General features: G+C 36.7%; 2 protein-coding genes across 10 annotated transcripts in view; one reads left to right on the plus strand and one right to left on the minus strand.

The window, feature by feature from the left end:
* The first annotated feature begins 4,700 nt into the window (after positions 1-4,700).
* Abra (actin binding Rho activating protein) lies at positions 4,701-10,415 on the plus strand. The gene is made up of 2 exons (XM_048358835.1): positions 4,701-5,800; positions 9,872-10,415. The coding sequence occupies exons 1-2, from the start codon at positions 4,992-4,994 to the stop codon at positions 10,347-10,349; spliced, it is 1,287 nt and encodes a 428-aa protein (XP_048214792.1). The 5' UTR covers positions 4,701-4,991; the 3' UTR covers positions 10,350-10,415.
* A 3,212-nt stretch (positions 10,416-13,627) lies between these two features.
* Positions 13,628-21,637, minus strand: part of Oxr1 (oxidation resistance 1) — a 274,194-nt gene continuing 266,184 nt past the window's right edge. For all 9 annotated transcript variants that reach the window (XM_048358825.1, XM_048358828.1, XM_048358831.1 and 6 more), the window contains 3 exons: positions 21,417-21,512; positions 19,321-19,394; positions 13,628-15,542 (listed from right to left, as the gene is read on the minus strand). In XM_048358825.1, the coding sequence (XP_048214782.1) occupies positions 15,407-15,542; positions 19,321-19,394; positions 21,417-21,512 (306 nt within the window). In that variant the 3' untranslated portion in view covers positions 13,628-15,406. The remainder of the gene's footprint in view (positions 15,543-19,320; positions 19,395-21,416; positions 21,513-21,637) is intronic.

The following is a 21,637-nucleotide window of genomic DNA, read 5'->3' on the forward strand; positions in this document are numbered from 1 at the left end:
CAATTCATGTGTATGCAGTCAACTAACTTTTGCAAGGACATCAGTAAGGCTCAAAAGAATCAGAATAGTCACTCTAATAAAATGATGCTGAGAACCCCCCTAAACCCACACAATATTTCCACATAAATTTGGATACTCATGTTAGAATATAGCCAAAAATCTATTTGACATGGATAAAAAACACCTAAATGTAAATCATAACATTCCTAGGAAGAAAAAATAGGGAAGAAATTTGTGGACATTAGCCTGTCAATGATTTGGGGGGACATTACACCAACATTTCATGCTTTTGGGATACCATCAAACTAGAAACCTCTGCAAAGCAAAATAAGCAATCCACAAACTGAAAATGTATCCAACCCCTGAACTAGGAAAATATTTGCAAGCCATATATATCGTAAAGAACTAATATCCAATATATATACAGAACATATACAACTCAATAGAAAGCAAACAAATATCCAAATTGAAAAAAAATGAACAAAGGATATGAACAGAGAAAGCATAAAAATTCTCAACAGGTGTGGAAAAGGTGCTCCTTACCTGACAAATGCAAATTAAAACCTTTATAAGCTATCACTTCATGTCTGGTAGGATGGTTATTATTAAAAAAAAAGAAATAGACAAAAGCCAGGAGCTGGTGGCTCAACTCCAGTAATCCTAGCTACTCCGGAAGCTGAGATCTGAGGATTACAGTTCAAAGCCAGCTCCAACAGGTAAGTTCATGAGACTCTTTATTTCCAATAAAGTACCATAAAGGCCAGAAATGATTGTGACTCAAGTGGTAGAGCACTAGCCTTCGGGGGGGGGGGGGGGGAATCCTCAGTAACAGTGCCTAGGGGCTGAATTCAAGTCCCAGGACAACACATAAAAAAAAAAAAAAAGAAAAACAATGCTGCTGTTTCTTTTCCCCAAAGGAGGAAAAGGAAACTTTCTTCTACTATTGATGGGAATGAAGATTAGTGCAGCAACTATGAAAACATTGTGAAGATTCCTAAGGAAATGAGTAATAGAACACGGGACCCAGCAAATCTTCTTTTGAGTGTATACCCAATGGAGGAAAAATCACCACTTTATAAAAGTAGTTGCTCTCTTGTGTTCACTACAGCGTTATTCATATCTATTCATATCATAACCTAAGCATCTTTCCGTGATGACTGGATATAGAAACTGTGGTATAAATATGCAATAGAATATCATTCAGCAGTATTAAAAGAATGAAATCCTGCCATTTGATATAACATGGACATTATGTTAAGTTAAACAAATTGAACAAAGAAAAATATAGTCCTTGATCTGAATTACATGTGGAACTTACAAAAAAAAATCAAATACACAAAAAATAAAATGAAAGTATGCTGAGGAGGAAATAGGGAGATGTAGGTCAAAAAATATAAAAGATACATGATATAGATTTAACATAGTAACAAGCTAGAGATTAATACATAGTATAGAGATTTAGATGAGGTCTTTTTTTTGCCAAAACTTATCTTTATTGTTTAATTAAAAATGCTTTTTGGATTATAAGAATAATACATATCCAGTGCATAAAGTTTGAACATTCTATAATAGATTAAGGTTTGAATTATATACTAAGTAGCAACTTAATTTGCTTCATTTTCTCCAAGGTTTTTTTATTTTCATATATATCCAGTTCTGGGCCTTGGACTCAGGGCCTGAGCACTGTCCCTGGCTTCTTTTTTTTTTTTTTTTCAAATTTTTATTATCAAACTGATGTACAGAGAGGTTACAGTTTCATATGTTAGGCATTGGATACATTACTTGTACTGTTTGTTACCTTGTCCCTCGTACCCCCCCCACTTTCCTCCCCCTTTTCCTTTCCCCCCATGAGGTGTTCAGTTGGTTTACACCAAACAGTTTTGCAAGTATTGCTTTTGTAGCTGTTTTTCTTTTTTTACCCTGTGTCTCTCAATTTTGGTATTCCCTTTCAATTTCCTAGTTCTAATACCAGTATACATGGTATCCAATATAGTCAGATAAGATTACAGAGATAAGTGAATAAAATTGTGCTTCATTGTTAGATTTTAGCTGCTTTTGTCAAAGAAATGAAGATATGTTGTCACAAATATGTTGATTTGCTTCATTCTCTTAACCATCTTACTATCTACATACATCCTACAACACTATGCTGACAAGAAAATCTATTCTTTTTTTTAAAAGGATTGCCTTATATAAACTTTGAGTAAATGTAGGTTTGTCAAATCTCTTTAGTAAGCTTTTCTAGCTACCTATAAAGACTAGCTCTGACTTTGATGTGTTTCATGAAGAGAAATATGTATAAATATGTATCTCTCCCTTTCTTACTACTGTTCCCATGACTTTTTAAAAAATAAAAACCACTTTCACACTTCTGAAAATTTTTCAGAGGTGATAATTACTTCACTCATCAGATTTATAACTTCCCTAGCACTTTGAAATTCTGTGGTTTCACAAGGAAACTCATCTTGGAAACCAGCTCTTATCTATATTTTCATCTTTCCGATTTTTTTTTCATTTCTTTTATACCATACACTGAAGTGGGAAAATAGAGAAATTCTAAAAATCAGGATCTATTGCGAAAGAAAACATATCCTTTTATCCTAATTTAAAAAATACATAGTAGGAAGAATACAGACCTTGTTTAAGGTTAGAAAGGCCCAAAGTAGACATTGGGAGGGAAAGGATTTCACAAACTTTTCAGTGGGTGAATGAAGTACTGACTCCCTGTTGCCATGAAGGTTAAGTGTCAGAAGGAATGACCGATTCCTTGAGGAAGCTGCTTTTTTTTCTCCTCCCCCAATACCATCTGCTGACAGCCCCGACCCCAGGCAGCTGATTGCAATGTCTGTTCATATGGGAAAGACTGTTAACATTTTGTGATCACCATTTCTTCTCTCTTTGTCAGGACTGAACCTGGAGCAGGTGTGTGCAGTGAAGCAGAAACATTCTTTTGAAGCTGTAAATTAGTCTGATCCTGAGCTAAGCTTGGGTGTCTCAGAAGAGCCCCGTTCTTTCCCCAAGGCCTTCCAGTGGGATGAAGACAGTCTTACAAGAACCACACAGTCTGCAGTGCATCTCCATTCCAGGACGGAATGCCAGAGATTTCAGGCACAGATGTAAATCTTTGTTTGCAATCCTCTTCTTTCCTTGGGATCCAATTTTCTCTTAATTAGTCAGGAGGGACATTGTCTCTGCGTTGTTGGCCCTCTGGCCCTCCGTTAACATTATCAGATGCTGCTGAACTCTTAGAACACCGCCGACAGATTTCTAGGTAGAGTATTTAATCATTTCCCAAGCTGTTTTAATCCTAGCACATAAATAATGGACATGATGAAAACTGACATCAACTTTTTTCAAAATAAATGTGCCTCACTATCAGAAGTAATTAACTTTCATACTTCTATAACGCCCTTAGACAGCAGTTTCCAATCAGTAGGTTAACAGTATGTCAAGATTGGAGGGAAGGATTTAATTAAAAGCCTATAGAGCTGAAAAAAAATTAAAATTCTCTTATTTGTATTACTGTAAGAAAGTATTCAGTGTTGGGTCCTGTGCATTTTTATCTGGCTTAATATACTGTTTGGTGATTCTTTTTCTTTTTTTTTATGTGTTCTTTATTTTTTAAATTTTATTTTATTTATTTTTTTATTCAAATTTTTATTATCAAACTGATGTACAGAGAGGTTACAGTTTCATACGTTAGGCATTGGATACATTTCTTGTACTGTTTGTTACCTTGTCCCTCATACCCCCCTCCTGGTGATTCTTTTTCTTTCCACATGACTCTTTCTAGTTCTTTTTAAAAATATTCATTTTAATCTTTATTTTGAAGGTAGAAAAAACAGAGTTGCCTACATGAGCCTAAAGGCCTGCTAAAGAAGTTTATGTTATTAAAAAGAAAAGGGATGTGCCATGTGCTTCTGACAATTTTCACTTACTTTTGTATTTACATGGTGTCTCTCTCTCTCTGTCTCTGTCTCTCTCTCTGTCTCTCTCTCTCTCTCTCTCTCTCTCTCTCTCTCTCTCTCTCTGTGTGTGTGTGTGTATGTGTACGCACGAGCCCACTGGTACTAGGGCTTAATTGCAGGGCATCTTGCTCTCACTTGGCTTTTTCTGATCAAGGGGGACACTCTATAACTTGAGTCAAAGCTCCATTGCTGTTTTTTGTTGTTGTTTGCTGGTTTATTAAAGAGTTGCATGCCTGGGCTAGCTTTGAACTGCCATCCTCAGATTTCAGCTGCCTGAGAATTAGGGTATCAAGGCATGAACCACCAATGCCCAGTTTTGTTATATGGTTTTTAATGAAATACAATATTTGAAAGTATTTATTGTGGTATTAATTTGTAAACTCAGTGTATATGCAACACAGATCTTCTGTTGTTTTGTAATGATTAAACCAAAATTTGACCATGTAATAAGTCAAGCATGAGACTAAGGAACAGCCTTTACATATTTGGACATTGATTTTCCTTCTAGTCTTCAGTTTCCTCATTTGAAAATAAAGATTCAACCAAATATTTTCTAAAAAGGTTATTTCTAATGTGGTCTAGAGTTAAATAACACGGTGATAAGGTTTTTATAGCAGAACAAAGGGAAACTCAAACATTGAATTATATTTGGTTTTGAATCTCAGATACTAGCAGTAAGAAGTTAATTTCCTTTCTCCCAGGAATAAAATGAGAATAAATAGCTGCTTTATTGAGGGTTCCTGAGATTTAACTGAGAACAATCTATAATGTTCCCAGCACAATTTGTCCACAATCTGTGTACTCTTATAAATGACAAGATCCTCTTTTAAGGTCAAGGAAAACCTAAAGCTGAGCACATGATTTGTCCTAGTAATTTCTACTCTGGTACTTGGGGACATAAAGGAGTAATAAGATCACTGTCCTTTTCCCAGAGGCTATGTCCCTGTGCTGTGATGAAACTGGACCTGTCAGGGTATAAAAAAAGAACACCATCAGGGCAAAGGCATTGCATCTTGGCAAGAAATGCTTCGCATACTTTCCACCATCATCAGGTTCTCCTTTCTAACCCACAAACCCCGCTTCTATTTAAATCCCAGGCGCTCCACTGGACCACACTCGTGTCAGCCAGTGCCTCGGCTGTCCGGAGAGAAGAGACACGATAGCATGGCTCCAGGAGAAAAGGAAAGGGAGGAGGGCCCAGCCAAGAGCGCCCTCCGGAAGGTACGAACAGCCACCCTTGTCATTAACTTAGCTCGAGGTTGGCAGCAGTGGGCCAATGAGAACAGTAGCAGGCAGGCCCAGGAGCCAGTGGGTTGGCTGCCTGGAGGGACCTCGGATCCATCTCAAGCTCCTAAATCAGTAATAAGCCCCACCACAACCCACCACCAAGCCCCCAATGTCCCAAAGTCTCCCCCTCCAAAGGCAGAGGGACATGACGGTGGACTCAACTCAGAGGAAGTCACAGAGGTCTCCCCTATCAAAAGGAAAGAAGTGACCAAAACAGTTGTCAGCAAAGTTTATGAGAGGGGAGGCGACATGACCTACCTGAGCCACAGGTATGAGGATGGCCCCTCGCCTGCACCTGCACAACCAGAGAATGACATCGACCGGCTCCTCCACAGTCACGACTCTCCAACTCGGAGGCGAAAATGCATCAACCTGGTGTCGGAGCTGACCAAAGGCTGGCAGGTGATGGAACAGGAGGAGCCTAAGTGGAAGAGTGACAGCGTAGACACAGAGGACAGTGGCTACGGTGGGGACACGGAGGACAGGCCTGAGCAGGATGGAACGCAGGTGGCTGCTGCCAGGATCAAGCGCCCCTTGCCCTCCCAGTAAGTGAATGCATCCTCCCATTCCTTGTAGCAGGACCATTAGGGAGCCCCAACATGGCTGGGAACTCAAGAGAACAGGGGAGGTGCACATAGTTAGAATCTGTGAGACTAGCCAGGCAGTGAATCCTGCAGGGAAGGTGTGTCCCTGGGCTGAAAGGGCAGTGCCAACCCCAGACACGGGCCTTATTTAGGTGTAGGCAACTATCTCAATTGTTTCACCCAAAGTGGGGCCTTCGAGCCCTTCTCAAGGTTCCTGAAATCACGCATGTACCCAGGTGCCTTCTAGGAGTGATGAAGTGGTATAAATGGCTTGAATCAGGTATATAGATTTGTTGCTTGGTTTTTTAATTGAACTATTTTTTATATTACCCACTTAAGGGTAACTCCTCAGTAAATTATACCCATTATAATGTAGAGGGTCAGGCCTAGTAATCACCAACCCTCAAGATAATAGGTTCTCTAGATTTGAGGATTGGGTGTAGTTTACTCTTTTCTTCAGTTCTTGTTCTGTTCCTCAGCCTTGACTAACACAGGGTTCCAGAATGTTATATGCCATAGTAGCAGCCTATGTCAGTGGAAATCCCAACTGTGTTCAGGAGATTCAGCAGAGGAAACTCAGATACTTCTTGAGAAATGAAAGTGGTATTAAGTCAATATAAAACTGGTTGAATTATTTGTAGTTGTAGCCACCATTGTTCCCTAGTATGTCAAGAGTGAGAAAGCTATACATCAAAAATAGCTAAACAGAGAAAGAGTTTCTTGGTGGTTATGGTTAGAGAAATCCTATTGAAATAAGTGATTTTGCTAACTGGAGTTTTATTATAAAGGCAGTTTGTATTTAGTGGCTTTCAGTAGAGATTTTATAAAAATATTTATTGGTATTATAAAAGCGATGTACAAAAGGGTTAGTTACCTAAATCAGATAAAGAATACATTTCTTTTTGGACAATACCTCCCCCTCCCCACTCCGCTCTCTCCCAGGTATACCCTCCTGTCCCCACCCACAGTAGAGATCATCAGAAAATAAAGCCATCTCAGTAACTCCCCAAGTATAAGGCTTCAGTACAACTTTCCTAAAGGACTTCAGAAGGAAAAGGTGAACTCATGCTCATGTCCGTATACCACCTGGCCTGAGTTCTGGAGAAGGGAACATTCCCTTGGCCTCAGGGGACATTATCAATCTGCATAGAGTATCAAAGTCTTAGGAATCAAATCCTACAGAAGAGAAAAACTGCTTCTCAGAAGTGATCCTACTGACTTTCAGACCATCATCCTGTTTTTGATAAATGGGCCCCTATCTATGAAATGAATTAGAAACACTGTGCATAAGGAACAAGAAAACCAATGTATAAAGGAGCAAACTTTTCCTGGCACTTCTGTACCAAGTTGGAAATTGTGCTTCTTTGTAGATTACCATGCCAACTCAGCCTATACTCCAAAAGACATTTTCAAAGTACAGATAGTATTAGTTCTTAATTAGAGACAGAAGTAAAACAGCAATCAATCAGACTTGTAACACAATTTCATTGACAGACCTCTGCTATTTTGAATATTTTTTTCCTTAAGTTAAAAATAAATAATACAAGCTGGGCACTGATGGCTCACACCTGTAATTCTTGTTACTCAGGAGGTTGAGATCTGAAGACTGAAGTTCAAAGCCAGCCCAGGCAGGACAGTCTGTAAGACTCTTATCTCCAATTAATCACAGAAAAAGCCAGAAGTGGCATTGTGGATCAAGTGGTAGAGTGTTAGCTTGAGCAAATAAGTGCTCAAGGACAGCACCCAAGCCAAGAGGTCGAGCCCCAGTACTGGCTAAATAAATACCAGTCTGAAAGAATTTTTTTTAAAATAGAAAATCAGTCTCATCCAGATATCGACATAATTATTTGTGCATATGGTTTTAAAGTTTGACTTTGGCTGAATATTGACTTTATGTAGTTGAAATTATGCACCAAGCTTGTTTTTAGTACTTAGATTTTCACAGTTAATTCCTTTTGTTTTTCCATTATTGAATATCCAGTAGGAATCTAAATCAGTGATTAGTGGGTATCATAATAAGGGATGGAAGGAATGTCAAAATGCAAGGAAGCTTCTAAAGGTAGGATGTGTTGTATTTAACATAAAACCAAATTAGAGGAGACAGATTATGAGATGATCAGTCATACTTTAACTTTCTTCTAAATTATTTCAACACTGGTACGATGTCCAGCTTCAACTGCAGCATGAGCTTTTGGTTAGGCCAAGATGATCCTATGATGCTTCTGATAACCATGCCTGTCTATAACCAAAGGGACAAAATGTTGCTTATTTTGATAGTGGAATTAGGAAACCCATAATGTGAGCAGGTAAACAGGCACAGTTGATGGTGAAGGCAGGTGATGGCGAACACCAGAAGGACTGGTATCTTCCTATGGGTAGGATTTTAGAAGTTATTTGCATATAGTTTTTGTATGTTGCATTTTTCTCAATTAACTTTATTGCATTACAATTCCATTGTGAGATCATGTAAAAATGCAGGCCTTTTAGGAACCCAAGATCGGGAATTAATGAAAGTTCGCCATCTAGTGGATGCCATTTGTCTTCTGAAAACTACATTAATACCTGCATGGATTCCTCTCTCATGTGTGTCCTCTGTTCCTGCATAAATTTAGATGGTTTGCACGATTTCATTATCAAAGGAGAACCAATCTGTTCTCTCTAGTACCATAATGATCAAGCTCAAAGACACCTACTCAGAGCCTAGTTCTCATGCCCTTTTTGAGGCATGAGAGACTTGCATTATCTGTTTATAGTGTGATTCAGGAACTGGTACATCATCTCCTGAGCATCTCAAGCTGATTTCAAAAAGTCACTAATACCCAATGAACAGTGAGAGTTTTTACAGTCAAGCCTTGCCAGTCACATAGTGTTTGTAGTACTTTCAACATCTCCATCTCAAAGCCTTCAGGCATGAGAGTATATACTGCTGGAAAGAAGGGAGATCACTGAGTAAGAATAAAAACGTTTTACTGGTGACGACAAAGAAATGCAGAGGAAAATGCCTATGAGATACAGAAGTGGCTGGAAAAGACAAAAATTGACCATTGTGAAATTAGGTCTATATACTCATGACACTACTGGTCTGTACTTTCCAAAGCTGTTGTTACCTTGTTTTTAAGTAGGAAAATACATTCTAAATTCCAAGGATATACACACATTTGAAGCACAACTCGCACTTACTAGACACTGCAGCTACAGGCTGCACAGAAACACTGCTGGCAACAGCAAAGCCTGCAGCCTCAATCTTGCCTCAGCCAGTGATTCACAGGCATACAAGCTCTCCACCAGCTTACCTGGTTAAAAATCCAGTTCGACTAGTTAATAACCTGGGAACTTTAGGAAGCTACTCTGGCCTGAGTGTCCCCATCTATGAAACAGAGATTGTTTTGTGGTGCAGATTAATAATGAGGTACTTCAAATGCCAGCATATGGCTTATAAAGTCATTTCATCACAGGGCTTCTCATTTGTATCACTGGATGCTATAATTTTTACATAGGTCATTGACACCAGTGTTAATATGCTATTGTGAAATATCCACGTATGAAAGGTACATATGACTATTATGATGTACATATGCTGGTATAAAAATTCATCTTTGGAAAATATTGTCAACTAACCTACAACAAAATAAAACTGGGTAGACAAATGAAGAGGGGGAGAATTCAGTCAAGAATTCAATGTATATCCTACAACATTATGAAGAGTGAGGGAAGGGGGTGACACTGATCAAGACACATTGTATTCACAAACTTTAATATTACTAACATGTAATATTAAGAAATACACATTTGTATTACTTTTTCTCAAAATAATTTAATCTTTTTAGTGTTTAAAATTGTTACATACATAAATTAATCTGGGATGTATATCACAAGGAAAACAATGTGAGACCAGATGATTTGCCTTTCTTTGGCTTCTAAGTTTTTGTAGTGAGGTTATGTTTTACAATGGAAAAAAGTTATGAAAATTTGCATTTAACCTGTACATGGGAAGTTGGCAGTTGGTTGTTAACATATTAATATGTCCTTTAGAACAAACAGATACACAGAGAAACTTAACTGCATGGCCCATCGGAAATACAGCCAGGTGGACAACCTGAAAGGGAGATGGCAACAGTGGGCTGATGAGCACATACAGTCCCAGAAGCTCAATCCCTTCAGTGAAGAATTTGATTATGAGCTAGCCATGTCTACTCGCCTACACAGAGGAGATGAGGGCTACGGCCGCCCGAAGGAGGGAAGCAAAACAGCGGAAAGAGCCAAGCGCGCAGAGGAACACATCTACAGAGAAATCATGGAGCTATGTTTTGTGATCCGCACCATGGCTCGCCACAGACGCGATGAGAAGATCCAAGTGACTTTCGGAGAACTCTTTGACAGATACGTTCGTATTTCAGATAAAGTAGTGGGGATTCTCATGCGGGCCAGGAAACATGGGCTGGTGCACTTTGAAGGGGAAATGCTGTGGCAAGGCCGAGATGACCAGGTTGTGATAACTCTACTAGAATAATTGGCAGTGAAACTGGACCCACAACAAACTTGGCTTACTGCTAAGGGCTAATGTATGAAAAAAGTTTTATTTAAAAAAGCAAGCCTTTCTTTACTAAACTGGTAAATATTAAGTCATTTTTATATAAATACCATTTTGATGCTTAAACGATGAGGAAGCTTAAAGATTTTGAATATAGCAAGCACAGCATTTCATACAGCACATTCTGAATGCTATTTATATGAGTTTTAATATTTAAGCTTCCACATACATGAGACAAAATTATTTGACTATTTGCTGCAGACACTATGATAGACTTTTGGATTTTATAATTACACATTTAAGTTTTTCAGATAATTAAAACACAATATGTCAGAGTTGTTTATTAGGAAAAAAATTCCATTACATTTGATAAAACTAAACTCGAAATTTTATAAGCAGCTCAGTGTTGTACTAATTTAAAAAAATCAGCATCACCTAACAAAAACACAAACTTTCAACAAAATAATGACTGTTGAAGTTCCTGTGTGGGTTTGAATTCTCCTAGGTACCCAAAGTTAACCTTTACTTGTCTGATTTGAAGAAATGACAGACACTAGTGATTTTAGAACCAACAAGAAGGCTGGTTATGTTTACTACGAACGCAGAGGTAGAGATGCAGATTTGCTTTCCTTTGGAGGACTTTTTAAATACTTTATTTTTGCCAGTCCTGGGCTTGAACTCAGGGCCTTAGCAGTGTCCGTGGCTTCTTTTCACTGAAGGCTAGCACTCCACCACTTGAGCTTCAGCGCCACTTCTGGCCTTTTCTATATATGTGGTGCTGAGGAATCGAACCCAGGGCTTCATGTATATGAGGCAAGCACTCTGCCACGAGGCCATATTCCCAGCCCTTAAATATTTTATTATTGAAGCAGCATACCTTTGTATTATGAAGGGGCTCCGCTGTGCTATTTCCACTCATGAACAAAATCATCACATCTACCTGATTCCCATTCCTCCCTCTCCTTCCCCTTTCTAATAGTATCTGATGGGAGTGATTATGCTGTCTTCGTGCAAAGGAGAGTAAATAAATATACAAGATCGCTACATATCCATTTATTACAGCCCTATTTATAATAGTCAAACAGAAGAATCAGGTGAGGTACACAATGATCAATGAAAGAAGAGAGATAATGAGATATATACACACCATGGAACTTACTACTCAGCCTTTGTAGGGCTTTTGGAGCTTATATTTTTCTCAAAGACTTAATAATACTGTTTATATTAATGTCAAAACACAAGAAAAAATACAAAATGTTCCACAAAGTACGATGCTCATTGTAGAAACAGCATAGTAAAAATATGATTTTCTTCATATTTTAACAAAGTAAACTTCAGGAAATGGGTAAAATCAGTAATATTAGTCCTAACAAAGTAAAAAAAAAAAAGTACAATAGTTAATAATGATGGATGGCAAAGAGAAAATTGGCACTAAATCTACTGGCTATCAAATTTTCTCCCTAATTATATTGAATATTATATAATCCCAAAACAAATTCAATAAATGTGAGAATACATTTTTTACTAAACTCAATGGCAATTAACAAAGTGAAATTGTAATTCTTTGGTGTTAAAAACAAACATATGTCAAACTACTGTATCTCAAAAGTAACAGGACTTATAATGGGTACATTTAGGTTTTAAAAAGCTCTAATTACCTTGAGAATTGTTTTTATTCATGCATGATTCTCTTTCAAACTGAAAGTTCCAATATCTTCTTAAAGAAGAGAATATGTAATTTTTGTTTTCATATTAGACTTATATGAGCGACTTACTGCAAACTAATAGCTAATACTTCATATCACGATACACATTTGCTACAAGTGAAATCTTTGTCAAAATGTGAAAATAAAAGGCTTAAGAATAAGAGATGTTTTCTTATATTTTCTGTTCTTTTCTTTATACTAAAGATATTCCATAATACCACCCTTTTCTGTTTGAGATCCCAAAACATTGTTGAGTATAACTTAGGTTGTAGCTAGCATTAATAATTAGACCAAGGCTTTAAAAGGTCCCTCATATTCAACTTTGAGTAGGCTTTTGCAGGCACAGGTGTGGTTATTCATAGTTCATTTTATTTGCATTTGAGGATGCTGCTCAAAAGGTGCAGCTTTCTTCTCAGAAAGTTGACATTTACTAATTCTAGTAAGGGTTGGGTCCAGTCTCTAATATCCTTAACGTGGAATGAATGTGTGGCACCCTGACAGTGGCATGTGATATCAACATAGCTGACTCGTAATAGAGCAACAGCTCAAAGTTTGTGGGTTTCGTACTTTATTGTATATTACTATCATGTCGAATATTTATTTACATTTGTCTTATTAGTTTAATGTGAAATAAAAAAATATTCTCTCTTTATCCAAAGTACTATTCTAAAAGCTCCATGATAGTGCAATTCAGTTAAAAACAGGACATTTTGACCAAGATAAAAAATGTAGAATATAACAAGGTAATACCATACTCATCAGAAACATAATAATTACATTTTACCATATATAACCCTAAATGTCCAATAACAAGAAATGTACAAAGTCAAATCTTCACATTTTTGCATTGACATGTACTTTTTTACCTTCTGTATGGAACTCCATCCTAATTAATATTTGATTTGAACTTTCATAACTTCTTATTCATACCTCATCATACATATACAGTATGCAAGAGTTAGGAAATTGTGAAGGATTCTACACAGATAATGAAGGGAAGGCCATTGAGGGTCAAGATTACTGAAGTCATTCCTTGACAAATGAAGTCTAAGCTACAATCCCAGAACGATGAAGATGCCAGAAATGTGAACACCTACGAAGGAAAACTCTATACAACAAATGGAGCCAGCCTAAGGCCTCACCACTTTTTCTTTTTTAAACAGGCTATTTTCCCCTTCTTGTTTTCCTTCTACAAATGTAGTATTTCCTGAAGTGCAAATCTGATAATGTCATCCCTCCTATCAAATGTTCCTAATAGCGTGAAAGTTTTTTCTCAATATTGTACATAAAAAGCTCTCTATATACATTAATGTTATAAAAATGGAAACATTTCAAAACTAGCAAATGACTTATTTCCTCATGTGCCAAGTGCCTTCTTCTATATCCAATTTTTAGACTGTGGTGCTGCCCCTAAAGGAAAGTGTCCTTCCAACACTAATATCGACACCACCCAAACCACAACTTTTATCTTTAACATAAAAGATACAAGTATATTTGTAAAAGTTCTTTGATATGAAAATAACTTGGTTGTTGAATAAATCCAAACTCAAGTTTGTATATATGCATTTAATTTTATTTGGTATATACCACTATGACCTTATTGGAGGTGAAACCCATTACAGGATTAAAAAAAATATTTTATGATTAGTCAACTCCACAAAGACAATAATACTGCTGTGGAAGACCAAAGGGGGGGTATGATATATTTATTTACAAAGTCCTTATATGTAAACATTTAATCTATATACTGTTATTTAACTTACAGTGAGAGAGCTTTTACATAGACAAGGAAATGATGCCCTGTATTTCTATTCATATTCAGCAACAGCATAATATAATAGAACATCAGATTTTTTGATTAGCATTATGCTTTTCTTAGATAATTATCTAACTTTCAAAAGGACTAGATATATTTAGGTGTTATACAACTAAAACTATTCAAGCCAACATATTTGGCTTATAATTTTATTTTTAGAATAAAGTGCTATAAGCAACCTGGCAATCCACACTTTCTATAAGAACAAAACTACTTTTAAACATTAATTTACAAGATATACAACATTTATCTGGAATAGCTGAGATTTCAGCACAAAGTCATTGTCACATGTATAACAGCAGGATTTTTTTTTGCATAACATGAAGCTCTGAAATTTAACTGATGAATTATTGCCATAATGGCTTATTGTTGGCTTCCTACAAAAGAGGATAAGAACTACTAGTATATTCTATCCATTTTTTTGAGGTCACTTGACAGTAAATTTGCATATTCACCAAGTCTACTGAATTACAATATTGTCTACTATGAGTTTACAATATTGTCTACTATAATTATTGCCCTTTTATAAGAGCAAATGCTAATGGAAATAATATGTATCACTTAAAAAACCAAAATCACAATTTTTTCCTTTTGAATAAAAAAATCTATATTTTTGAAATTGGTGTGCAACAAGGCTAAAACAACAAAACTCTAACAGAACTTGTAAAACAGTATACCTGACACAATGTTGAAGAAATATGTATCTGTTTCATAGTTTTTGTACTTATGATAATGCTCTACTAAGCTACAAACATGTAAGTAGAATTTCTTTGTTTATTATATTAAATCCAATAGAATCATTAAGTTCTCATTCTCCTTTGTCAGTTTTAAATCTGTATCGGATAAGACAATGATGCAAGCAAGCATTTGCCCAAACCTGCAGATCATGTGCACTGTGGACTCTTACAATTAGAATTCTCCTCAAAATTTCATTTCCTTATAATGAAACTGAGAATACTTGTAAAACTGTAATAAAGAGAATGCTGCAGTGTGAGTCAGAACTAGAGCTCAGTGGACGGTGAAGTATGATTTTGGCATGTGGGTTTCTCTTTCATGAAAGTAAGACAGGCCAGTTCCAATGTCGTGCCAACCTCACAGACACGAAAGCCATCTAGGCTTCTGTTTCTCAATGCCCCATTAGAATGCTCTACCAAAGAAATAATACAGTTCAAATAAATAAGTAAAAGTGGTCAACAAAAGAGCACCATCCTATTAGGAATCTGAGATAACAAATTGAAAATGAGGTGTCACAATGATCAAAATGCTGCCAAATTCTGACAAAACTCCAGCTATTATACTATGTGGACTCAGGCCATAGTCTAAACCTAAAGAACTCTAAGACAGAAACATGATTTGAAAACTAAACTTCAAAATTATAGCTGTAATAAATGATGATACAGACTAATTTTAAAGCACTAGTGACATGTTGCGTTGTATTGCTTCTTGAACATTCCAAATAAAGCCTGTCCATGTCAGATTTGGGCCATTATCCTGCTAAGACAGAGAATTTCTATTTATTCAAAAGCCCAGATTTCAATGTCTTGGATAAAGAAGTCTTCCTTCTTAGAAAGTGTACGATTCCCAAAGGTTTTACAAGAATGGCTTCTTCCATGGTAGAGATCTCCATCCAGCCAAAGGGCAAATTCTCCACTGAAATACATAAGACAACTCTTAATAAGAATGCCTTAATTTGCACAATAATCTAAAAGGCATTTCATGTCCAAATACTGAAGATAATTAATTTTTCCAAGCCTATCTCTACTCTTTATGATACTAACAGAGAAATTTTCTTTGCAATCCTTCATAAAATAACTTGCTACACAGATGAGTCTACCAAAACAAACTGCACAGAGAATTAGCTTTTAAGACACACATATATTCTCTTCTTCACTTGGTGTTGCAAGTTTCTCTTTGTAGGTATGGTGTTGGGGATCAAACACAGGACTTAACATGCAAGGTAAGTGCTCTACTAAGCTACATCTCTCTCTCTCTTTTTTTAACTTTGATATATATATATATATAACATGATTTAAAGTTACAAAAGCAAAATAAATACGGAGTTAATGTCAAAAGCATGGTAAGTGAAGCTACATTTCTTTGAAATATTTATAAAGAGTAATTCTGTTGTAAAAATGGGGAGGGTGGAGGCAACTAAAGTCCCCCACGCCCAACATAACTCTTTAAGAATATTTTTGGTTTTCTTGGTGGCTGGCCAAATAGCTCAGCTAAACAACTTTAAATAGATTAAAACATGAGGCTGAGATATAGTGGGAACAAGACAGAAAGCAGATATAGTATGAATTTAAAAGACAGATAATAAGGCCCAGTATATGTTACTACTAGAATACATAAGGAGAAAAAACAAGTTTAGATAGGGTGTATTTGTCTAATGTAAAAATTTTCTTTCTATCCAATAGAAGAAGGGAGAAGGGGCAAACATACTATAATATATAATATAATACCCAGAGCTACATCCTGGATATTTTCAATGGAAAAAAAAACCTAGCCCATCTGTAGACTCAGTGGGCACTAGCTACATAAAACTGCAAAAGTCCTTTAACATCTCTGGAATAGGATAGGTCGAGTATAGTTCCACATACATTCTTTCAATGGTGATTCACATGACTATAGGAAAATACAGTGGCTAGAGAAGATGAAAAAAGTATTTTACATTCTTAATTACTGTCATATAATTTGTTTTTGTTTTTTTTTGGTCAGTCCTGGGCCTTGGACTCAGGGCCTGAGCACTGACCCTGGCTTCTTCCCGCTCAAGGCTAGCACTCCGCCACTTGAGCCACAGCGCCGCTTCTGGCCGTTTTCTGTATATGTGGTGCTGGGGAATCGAACCTAGGGCCTCGTGTATCCGAGGCAGGCACTCTTGCCACTAGGCTATATCCCCAGCCCCGACAATAGACAACTTGTCATTTTTTTTTTTTTTTTTTGCCAGTCCTGGGGCTTGGACTCAGGGCCTGAGCACTGTCCCTGGCTTCTTTTTGCTCAACTAGCACTCTGCCACTTGAGCCACAGTGCCACTTCTGGCCTTTTTCTGTATATGTGGTGCTGGGGAATTGAACCCAGGGCCTCATGTATACAAGGCAAGCACTCTTGCCACTAGGCCGTATCCCCAGCCCCCGTATAATTTGTGTCTAATGATATTTCAAGCAAAACTCAGGGAAAATTCTTGCTATGGTACCGGATAGGAAAGTAAAAATGGATGGAAAGAAATGAGAAAAGTTGTCTATCTCTTGAGCACCTGCTTATGTGGTAAACATTACACCAAAATTTGTACAGTGACTGTGTCTTTCAGAATTCCTTATTCTGTCCAACCACTCCATAAGGTTGAGTTAATTGTCTCCACTTTAAACCTGAAAATTTAGAATCGTAAAGGAACATGCTCAAGGTCTCCTGTGCCTAAGAATATTTCATGCAGAAATCAGGGAAAATTATTGCTAGAATTTCTAAAAGTTAGAATCTGAATCAAGTCTATCTGACTACAAACCTACATTAAATCTACTACACTGTATGAGTTTTAATTTTGAGGAAGCTATGGTTTCACTGTGTTCTCCCAAAGGTTTGTGCAAAGCATCATTGGTTCTCAATATGACTGTTGAGAGGAGTTGAAAGTTTAAGAGCTATAGCCAACTAGAGGGAGGAGGTAACAAACAGTACAAGAAATGTATCCAATGCCTAACGTATGAAACTGTAACCTCTCTGTACATCAGTTTGATAATAACAATTAAAAAAAAAGAAGGTGCTTGAATTACTGGAGAGACCACTTTAAGCAAGATTAATATGATTTCATTTAACCTCACTCAGTTCCAGTGGAAGAGAGTTTTTAGGTCAGGCCTGGCCACTGAGTTCCCGTGCATGCCTGACTTGCTATGTGATCCCTTCTGTACACAGCTATTTCCCTTCCCACTACTCTGTTGTGCTATGATGCAACCAAAGGGCCCTCACCAAAGAGCAGACAAATGGGGCCACCTAATCTGGACTTTCAGCCTGAAAATCTGTGAATCTCTCTTCTTATAGTACTCAGCTTCAGGTATTTTGTTAAAGCAAAAGAAAATACTCTAATAACGGGGATTTGGGGACTAGTAAGTCTCTGTAATTTTTATTTCCTGAACATCTATGCTTATTGTTGAAGATAAGAAACTTGTCTCCTTAATCAAGTGAGTCAATGGTTAGTTTAGCTTGGTGGAATCATGCTGCACAATCAAATTCTTGTTCTAGAAGACATCTCAGTGACACTGAGTATGTTATTAAAAAAAGCATTGATAAGGCTTGACATTGTAACCGTTGATTATTCTTGGAAAGCTAACAGAAACATCTATGACTACCATTTTGGAGAGGGCTGAATGAAATTCTTCTTGAAAAAAATAATGCAAATGGACTATGTTAATTTTATTTGCTGAATTCAACAACTAAAAACAATTGAGGCTATAATAACAATAGGTACTTTTTCATCACTGTAATTATGTCTTCCAAATGCTTACTGAGGGAGAAAATAAAGAAATTTGCTAGAATCATATAGGATGACATTCTTGAAAGCTAATAAAACTCTGTAGGCTCAGTGAACTGGTATTATATATCTATAACAACTGCAGAATACATAATGACAAACACTTTTACAGATCTGGGAATTATTTGACATACTTGTACTTGATACTGAAGGACTGAAGGCTGGTGCTTGCTTAACACCATTTAAGAAGTATGGGCTATGTGATAGCAGCAGAAGCTAACTCTAAACACTGGACACTAAGCAAAGTTAGGAAATTAGGATAAGAAAACAGCTCCTCAAAGTTAAGAGTTCTTGTTATGTCAATAGAATCAATCTGACCCAGATAGGAAAATAAACAACAACAAAAACCCAAAGAATGTGGGTGTCACCCAATCACTTTTTCAGAAACAAATTGTTATTGTCTAAAATACTTATGTGAATATTTATCTAAAACACAAGATAACTATTGAAGTTGTCCAACATATTGAGGAAAACAATATATATCAAGTTTATTTGAAAAATTTTAAAGCCTAAAGCTATTAGGATAGTTCCTTTCAAACAGACACTGTACTCTAAAGAAAAAGATAGGCTTGAAAGAGAATGAATTAAATAAATAGCATGGTAGAACAAAAACACAAATACTTCATTAATAATTTAAGTTCTATACTTGAGTACCTTCTTATAAATGTATTTTACCAAAATATACAAATTGGATTCCAATGACAAAATAAGTCAATGATTATTTTATAAGTAATCTACATGCATTTTTAAATCTTTCGTAAAAATCTTAGTGCTGTTGAAAGGGGTGACATGATCAAGACACACTGTATTCAAAAACTGCCTTGTTGAATGGCAATTCCTTTGTACAACTAATTACAGATAATAAAAATATTTTTAAAAATCTCATAGTGAAATGTCAAACACACTTACCCTCCACCACCAAAAGCAAGTGAATCCATGTCTCCTTTGATAAAAAACATATTATCTCCTGTCCACTTAAAGACCTACATAATGGGGAGGAAAAGATTTAAATAAATAGGAATGGTCATTAAAAAGAACTACTCTCAAATCCAACAGAGTTAACAAAGCCTTAACAGATAGTAAGAGGAAGAGCCACAAAGAAGCTTAGCATTGAAGATCTAGTACTTTCCTTTTCGGTGTCTGTATGACTCAATTTGAAAGCATATAGTATACATTTAGTTCTACCTACTCAAATCTTGATAACTCTTCACACACCTCTCTTTCTCCCTTGCTTGCTTGCTGGGGCACATGCTTGCTAGGCTTATCACTTGAATTTGTTTTTATCTGCTTTGATATTTTTGGTATTTTTTAGGTAGCATCTCATGCTTTTTTCCCCAGGCTTAGATCAGAACATGGTCCTGATGGTCCTACTTAAGGTTCCCACAAAGTTGAGACTATAGGAACGAGTAACCAAGCACTTAATGATAGATGTACTAACTGTTTTCCCAAGCTGGCCTTGAACCCTTTTTCCCATCTCTGCCCTCAGAGAAGCTGGCACTGCAGATAGATGCCCTTTTTGACTATACAACTCCCTTCTGACATTAGCTTTTTTTTTTTTTGGCCAGTCCTGGGCCTTGGACTCAGGGCCTGAGCACTGTCCCTGGCTTCTTCTTGCTCAAGGCTAGCACTCTGCCACTTGAGCCACAGCGCCACTTCTGGCCATTTTCTGTATATGTGGTGCTGGGGAATCGAACCCAGGGCCTCATGTATATGAGTCAGGCACTCTTGCCACTAGGCCATATCCCCAGCCCTGACATTAGCTTTTTGACATTTAACATAATGTATATTAAATTTGAGTCATGTCTTCTTTGGGAGGCACAGATTTTTTCTGATCATTTTTATATTAGCCATGTTCCTAATATGTTTATGATTCCAGTTTATATTTCTCTAAACAACAAGGAGAATTTAAACATTTGAGAAATCTGAAGGCAAGACTAAAATCAATCCTGTTTTTTTTTTTTTTGCTTTTGGTTTTTATGCCAATCCTGGGCGTGGATTCAGGGCCTGAACACTGTCCCTGGCTTCTTTTTGCTCAAGGCTAGCACCCTACCTCTTCAGCCACAGTGCTACTTCCAGCTTTTTCTGTTATGTGGTACTGAGGAATTGACCCCAGGGCTTCATGAATGCTAGGCAAGCACTCTACTACCACTAAGCCACATTCTCAGCCCCTAATACTCTTAATTATTTATTTCTAATCTTCTAATGGCTATGGCACCTTACCTTAACCACATTTTTTCTTTATTCCTTATAGTTTTCAATAAAACTTTCTAACACTCATACATTCATCCGCTTGCTTTTCAATTACTACACTTATCAAGGGACAAGGTAACAAACAGTACAAGAAATGTGTCCAATGCCTAATGTATGAAACTGTAACCTCTCTGTAATTCAGTTTGATAATAAAAATATATATATATATAAAAAGAAGCAAGAGCATTCAAAAGTTTGAAAATAAGCAAAACTAAAGCTTAAAATGGTAAAAACTGAGTTCTCAGCTATATCAACTGATAAATGAGGGCACAGAAAGCACTGACTAATCTGATAAACCATTTAAGCAAAATATTTGTTTCTGGGGATTGAATCAGGGCTTAGGAGCTGGCCCCAAGCTATTTTGCTTAAAGCTAGTGCTATACCATTGAATCACAGCCACACTTCTGAATTTTGGTGGTGAATTGAAAATGAGAGTCTCAGTTTTTCCAGCCTGGGCTGGCTTTGAATCACAATTCTCAGATCTAAGCCTCCTGAGTAGGTAGGATTACAGGTATGAGCCACTAGCTCATGAATGCCACAATGATGTATGCCTGGTAACCTGTGAAGTTCTTATTTAATATTTTATAATCTTTTTATATCATTTTATTCTACAGGAAAGCTGCCTATGTTTAAACTAGTGAAGTTATCAGTTAGCAAAGACAGAAATGCAAGTCAAATTGTTCGCATGATTCAATGTGCTTGTGCTTCTCATTCTACCATCGATATATAAATGAAATATTAAAAATTGTCCTTACCTCAAACTCTGGACAGAATGTAAAAACAAAGGTCTCTCCGGTACCATAAAAGCCATCACTTACTTTAAATGGTTCAGATGCTAGTGCACCAAAAACCTAAGGATGAAAAGGTCATCTTCAATGATAGGACTATGAATTTGTTCCATTAAGTACTATGCTTGATCGCATATGTGTGTGTATATGTATGTATGTATGTATATATGTATGTATGTATGTAATTT

This window comes from Perognathus longimembris, chromosome 12, assembly GCF_023159225.1.
Source record: "Perognathus longimembris pacificus isolate PPM17 chromosome 12, ASM2315922v1, whole genome shotgun sequence".
NCBI lineage: Eukaryota > Metazoa > Chordata > Mammalia > Rodentia > Heteromyidae > Perognathus > Perognathus longimembris.

Bases quoted from the DNA above. Each gene is read 5' to 3' on its own strand.
- Abra (XM_048358835.1), top strand. From the start codon at position 4,992: ATGCTTCGCATACTTTCCACCATCATCAGGTTCTCCTTTCTAACCCAC. The intron at 5,801-9,871 runs GTAAGTGAATGC...TATGTCCTTTAG, and splicing joins AAGCGCCCCTTGCCCTCCCA to AACAAACAGATACACAGAGA.